The following is a 6264-nucleotide window of genomic DNA, read 5'->3' as shown; positions in this document are numbered from 1 at the left end:
CTCGGAACTTAGTGCGTTGGATTCCTGAGACAATTTCACACCTAAATAGCTGCATAACAACTCCTAAAAATTAATTTAAAAATTGAACATTCCTCGGCCGATGCGTGACAAGAGGCGATTTTTCTCTATGGACCCCATGAGAACCGGTCTAGCTCCGGAAATATTGCTCGGATCACCACGGAACTTAGTGCGTTGGCTTCCTGAGACAATTTCACACCTAAATAGCTGCATAGCAACTTCTAAAAATTAATTTAAAAATTAAAAATTGAACATTCTTCGGCCGATGCGTGACAAGAGGCGATTTTTCTCTATGGACCCCATGAGAACCGGTCTAGCGCCGGAAATATTGCTCGGATCACCTCGGAACTTAGTGCGTTGGATTCCTGAGAGACAATTTCACACCTAAATAGCTGCATAACAACTTCTAAAAATTGATTCGAAAATTAAAAATTGAACATTCTTCGGCCGATGCGTGACAAGAGACGATTTTTCTCTAGGGACCCCATGAGAACCGGTCTCGCTCCGGAAATATTGCTCGGATCACCTCGGAACTTAGTGCGTTGGATTCCCGAGACAATTTCACACCTAAATAGCTGCATAGCAACTTCTAAAAATTGATTTAAAAATTAAAAATTGAACATTATTAACGATGGTACGTTATGACGACTCTGACTAACGTTGGAGGAGAAAGAAAACGCAAGAATGATCGGAAAACTCCGAGGCGGTTCCCCTGGATCGGGACGGTAGCGTGCAACGCGGCGTCCGACGATCGCGGTTAGATCGAGAGTGTGCGCTCCCCAGTCTCCGGAGACCGGCACGATCTCCGGGAAAGGAGGAACGGAGAAGAGAGGGAGAGGGATCCGCCACGGAGATGTTTATTGGAAAACGTGCAGTGTGCACCATCTAACCGATGATATCGGTGACACTCCCCCTTAACCTGTGTTAACATAAATCATGAATTACACATCGGGTCAAACAGCCTCTTTACCCCTTGACCGTACAGCACTCTAATGAAGATCGTCACAGACGAACTGACCGTGCAACGGTCCGGAGGAGAGTCTTCGTGATGGCGCGAAATTACAAATGTTGGTAACATGATATACATAAGTCTAACCGGCACAGAGCAAATCGAGCAACCGCGCGAACTTACAGGGCAGGGACATTCGCGGTTCTTCTTTCGCTGTGAACGGTGATGCCTCGTTATTGTTGTCGCGAAAACAGTCCTCGAGCTATCTGGTGGTGTTGGGCACGGTGTTTCGTCCCGGAAATATCGAACTTAGACGAGGCGGAGCAGGACCGCTTTAGTTACGTGGTGTGGGGGGCCCTGAGGCCCGCAGACCGGAGGTGGGCGCAGGAGGCGTCCCGAAACATTCGGTACGAGAGTGATCCCGCCGCAGCGTTGAGAACGCTCGTGGGTGTACTTGAAGCGTTGGGCCGATCGTCGGCGAGCGGAAACACCACCCCTGGGTGGACCAGCTACCCCCGATAGGTGAGAGAAAATTGCGATATTTTTAACGTAGGGAGAGAGTTAACTAGAACTGTCGAACCTCGAGAGGGTACAATGATTGTATGGGACGTCTGAAGACTTGGCCTGATGCTGTTTTGACTAAACAAGACCTCCGACGACCGTCGGTACCCTGCCCGCCGAAAAACCTCCTAGGACTACGCAGAGCGGCCAAGAAAGCACGGGAGGCGTCGGCTGAGTGCAGCAGACATACGTCGCCCGGCTGAATAGGCCGGCTGTCCTCATTTTTCCGGTAGTGCGCGGACCTGAGATACTGGAGGTAGTCATTGTGGAATTGTTTCCAGAAGCCGCGCAGAGCTGCCTGCTGATTTTTCCAGCGCTCTGAAAACACTATCGCGTTCGCCGACCGCACTGTGTCTGCTACCCGTTTCATGTCCGGTAGAGCCGGCTGAGAGGCATACCCGTACAACAGGTCCGACGGCGACAGCGCTCGCGGCTCGCTAGGGTCGACTACGACCGCCGAAATCGGTCGATCATTGACCATTTTTTCAATTTCCATCAGTACGGTTTCCAGTTCTCTGAATGGTAAGCAGCGCGATCCCAGAATTTTGCGCAGGGGTCTTTTGACCACCTGAACGAGTCGTTCCCAAAAGGCTCCGGTCCAGGGGGCCTTTTCCGTGGAGTGAGTCCACACCAACTTTTTCCTGGACAAGAGATCCTGGGTGGCCGGGTGCTTACGATGCTCGAAAACTGCATCAAGCTCCTTTTCGGCCCGGAGGAAGGTGCGCGCGTTATCCGACACGAGCCGGGATACCGATGGGTTGCGGCTTATGAAGCGACGTAGCGCCAAGAGAAATTCGTACGAGCTGAGGTCCGCCACCAGTTCCGATCTTAGAGCCCGAGTCACCGCGCAGGTGAACAGGAGGATATACGCCTTTACCTTCGAGCCATCTATAGTCTTTATGTAGAGAGGACCCGCATGGTCCACCCCTGTTACGAAAAAGGGAGGACATTGATCCACGCGAAAATGCGGGAGGGGGGGCATCGGTTCCTGTGCCGCCTTCGCTTTGAACCGGACGCAGACTTTACAGCCATGAGTGGCCTTATTAGCAATCCGCCTAGCCCCGGTTACGAAGAATCTAGATTGAAGGTGGTGTAATACAGCAGCGACGCCGCCCGAATGTAGGCAGGGACCTTCGTGAATGTGCCTGACCAGTAATTGTACTAGGAAGTCATTTCCTGGCAAGAGAATCGGGAACTTGACTTGATAGTCAATGTGCGTCGCTTTCTCCAAACGAGTGCGACATTTCAAGAAGCCGTCTTCGTCGACAAACGGTGCGAGATTCGAGAGCGCGTTCGATTTCGCTGCTAACCTTCCACCCGATTCCAATTCTGCCCGGAAATGACTTAATTGGATGTGTCTCAGAAGAGACGACTCCGCTTCCGCGAATTCCTGTGAGGAGATCGTGAGATCTTCTTGTTTCCGTTTGTCCCGCACGCGCGACAGCCATCTTTTGATGTACGCCGTCACCCGAACCGTCTTTCCCCACGAAGAGAGTTGTTTACGAAACAGATCCGAGACCGGATCCACTGTAACAGCCGCCGCAGCACAGATCTCCGCTCTCTTCTCTCTGAGCATGTCCGGGGTCTCGCGGTCGATACTCGCATTGAGCGAATGTGTCGGCGGACTCGACTGAATGGAAAGCCATGACGGCCCGGAGAGCCAGAAACGGCGCAGCTCCGGGGTGTCCAGTGGAGATCCCCTGCTCAATAAATCTGCCGGATTGTCTTCCGACCGCACATAGCTGAACGAGCTCGGGTGGGTGATAGATCGAATTTCACGAATTCGGTTGGCTACGAACGGTTTCCAGCGTTCCGGCGAATCTCTCAACCAACCCAACACCGAGGAATTGTCGGAATAAAGATACACTTTAGAGACACCTGTTGGAAAATTACCATCGATAGATGATTGCCTTTCCATAAATTACTGTCTGGAATTTTCTCGAAGTCAGTGTTTACGATAATTACACCAAGTTAACTTTCCAATACCCTGAATGTTAATGTTTACTGTCACAACATAGTCTGATCTATGTGCCAATTATATTTACGGAACCAGTCCTTCCTGGACAAGTCTATGGAGCTGTACTAGTATATAAACCACACTGAAATAAACATCAGACACAGATTCTTCTGTCACACGCAAACCCTGCGTCCTCATTCCTGAGAGCATCTTCCCTACGAGACCTCGCCCCTCGGAGATCATCTGAACCCTGTGCCGAATCAACTCTAGACTCTTGGACCGTGGACTCCTACTGATTGAGCACCTTCTCAGTGAGCCAACGCTCAGGATCCTCACGGATTCCCAACAACACCCTCGACGATGGTTTCCGAGATGCGCCGCGCTAGTCTCGCTGCAATGAGTGCAGCCATGAGTTCTAGGCGATGAATCGTCCACCTGCCTTTTAAAGGGCATGCTCTGGCTTTCGCCATAAGGAACGACACCGCGGCTGGCGATGAATCTGTGGGAATCTCCTTGAGATAGGCGACCGCTCCGTACGCCTTGAGCGACGAGTCCGCGAAGACATGCAGTTCCCTTGACGCTCTCGCGACGGCTCGTAGCCGAACATGGGGCGGGAGATCTGAATTAGCGGCGCCACGCTGAGTTTCTCCACAGCAGAGAGATAGTCCGTCAGGACTTCTCCTTCCAGTTTCGTATCCCAGTCGAATTTCTTGGACCACAAAACCTGCGTGAGCGTTTTGAAATTTATGGACACGCAAGCCAGAAGGCCTGGGGGATCGTAAATCTGACTCAAACCCCTGAGAAGATTTCTCTTCGTATGTGGGCCCTTGCTCAGAAACCCCTCGACCTCGGAAGTGTCGATGAACAGGGTGTCTGAGACCTGATTCCAGGAGACCCCCAGAAATTTGGAATTGGTCTCCTGACACAGAATTTCCGGGTTATCGTCTTTGGTCGCCCGTCCTATGAACTCCGCTAACTCCGGAATGTTAGTTTTCCACTTTCCGAGGGGAAACCCACCTTCTTTAAAGACCTGTATGAGAGTCTCCACCGTCTGCTTGGCCTCGTCAATCGAGTAGCTACCGCAGGCGAAATCATTGACGTAGAAAGTCGATTTAAGTTCGTCTAGGAGCTCCGCCAGATCTGGGCGCTTGGCTCGCTGGAGATCGAGGTGATGCCTTACGCCGGCGCAGTGCAGCCAAGGACTGCACACCAAACCGAAATCCAGGACTGTTGCCCAGAATTCCTGAACCGGGGTGCCGTCGTTTTGAGACACGCCGAGCGGCCAATAGAACCTTAGGAAGGTACAGTGTTTCTCATTGATCAGAAATTGGTTAAATGCAGCTTTTATATCCGCGACGATCGCTATAGGCTTTCGTCGGAATTGGAGGAATACGGCTAACAAATCAGGTAAATAATTCGGGCCTTTCTCCAACACGTCATTGAGAGACGCCGCGTCCGCAGACCGCGCGCCTCCGTCCTTAACCAAACGAATCTTTGTTCCTGCGAGCCGAGGGTTTTTTTGCTACCGCAAGAATCGGTAGGTAGTAAGCCATTTCTCCGGGTTTTCTCGGAGCTGCGGGTTCGACGTAGCCTGACTTGACCAGTTTAGATATCTCGTCATCTACTGCTTTGAGAACTTTCGGATTCTTTTTTAGAGACTTGAGGAGACCCATGAGACGGGAATACGCTAGTTTCTGATTATCCCCCAGGGTGTGAATGTTTTCTCTAAAAGGGAGGGAAACTATGAATCTGCCTTCGGGGGTGGTTTTTATCGACTCCTTGAAAAAGGTTTCCATGGGCTCCAAAGAATTTTTGTCCTCGTCGGGAGTTGAGTGCTCCACGCCGAGGAACTCTGTATCCCAAAGAAAATCGAAGTTGTCTCGTTTGGTCTTGGACGAAAGCGGCGATGCCGCGGGATCGACGTGGCCGTCGCTGGGAAGAACGCAGGCTAGCGACGTGGTAACCGAGCTGCCAACTGCGTTTGCTCGATCGCTCCCCCACAACACCCAACCGAAAATGGTAGGCGATGCGGTAAGATGCCCTACCCTCCGATACATTCCATCATAAATCGAGGGGAGAGCGTCAGCTCCAATTAGGACCTCGATGACCTCGGGAAACCCCGGTTGCTTAACATCCGCCCATTGAAGATCCAACTGTGGGAACTCAGCTCTGGGAAGGATGCCCTTAATTACTGCAGGTACAGCCAGGCAGCCGATAGTCGTGCTACGACCTGAGAAGCGACTCCTGACCGTGAGCCGCACGGTGTTCAGGTCTAACTCTTGAGAGACCCCGCCTGCGACTCCATGTACCCGCAACGAGACGTTACCGCCCGGTTTCGCGCCGAGTCGCTTGACTACTTGATTGGACAAGAAAGATCGTTGAGAGCCCGGGTCTAAGATCGCCCGACAGATTATTCTTTTACCGTTGTTTTCGACCCAGATGTAGGCCGTTTGCAAGAGAGACTCCGGATCCTGTGAGGACACCGGTTGGCAATTACACGAGACGCTATTTGAGGCCGAAGTCGGGGGGTTCTTTGACGATGCCGGAGAAGACACTCAAACTAGAGTATGGTGCCTGCCCTTGCACCTCGCGCAGTTGCTCACATGTGCTCTACATTTTTTGCTATTATGGTTTTTCCTGAGGCATCTCAGACACGCATTTTGCTCATCTAGCATTCTACGCCTTTCCTCTGCCGACATAGCTTTCGGACACCTGGAGCTGGAGTGATTACTAGCGCAGAATATGCAGACAGGCTCCGGAAAGTGCCCGGCGAACGAAA

At 51.7% G+C, this 6264-nt stretch overlaps 1 protein-coding gene across 1 annotated transcript; it reads right to left on the bottom strand.

The window, feature by feature from the left end:
* Positions 1–1532: 1532 nt before the first annotated feature.
* LOC108863719 (uncharacterized) lies at positions 1533–5956 on the bottom strand (the record flags this gene model as incomplete). The annotated part of the gene is given in 3 exon segments (XM_029110560.1): positions 1533–3406; positions 4053–4992; positions 4994–5956. Coding segments are annotated over 3 exon segments (3777 nt in total), but the record flags the coding sequence as incomplete, so codon positions are not given.
* Positions 5957–6264: the final 308 nt, after the last annotated feature.

This window comes from Galendromus occidentalis, unplaced genomic scaffold (genome assembly GCF_000255335.2).
Source record: "Galendromus occidentalis unplaced genomic scaffold, Mocc_1.1 scf7180000076759, whole genome shotgun sequence".
Classification (NCBI taxonomy): domain Eukaryota; kingdom Metazoa; phylum Arthropoda; class Arachnida; order Mesostigmata; family Phytoseiidae; genus Galendromus; species Galendromus occidentalis.
Note: the sequence above shows the minus strand (reverse complement) of the source record. Positions and strands in the feature narration are given on the sequence as shown.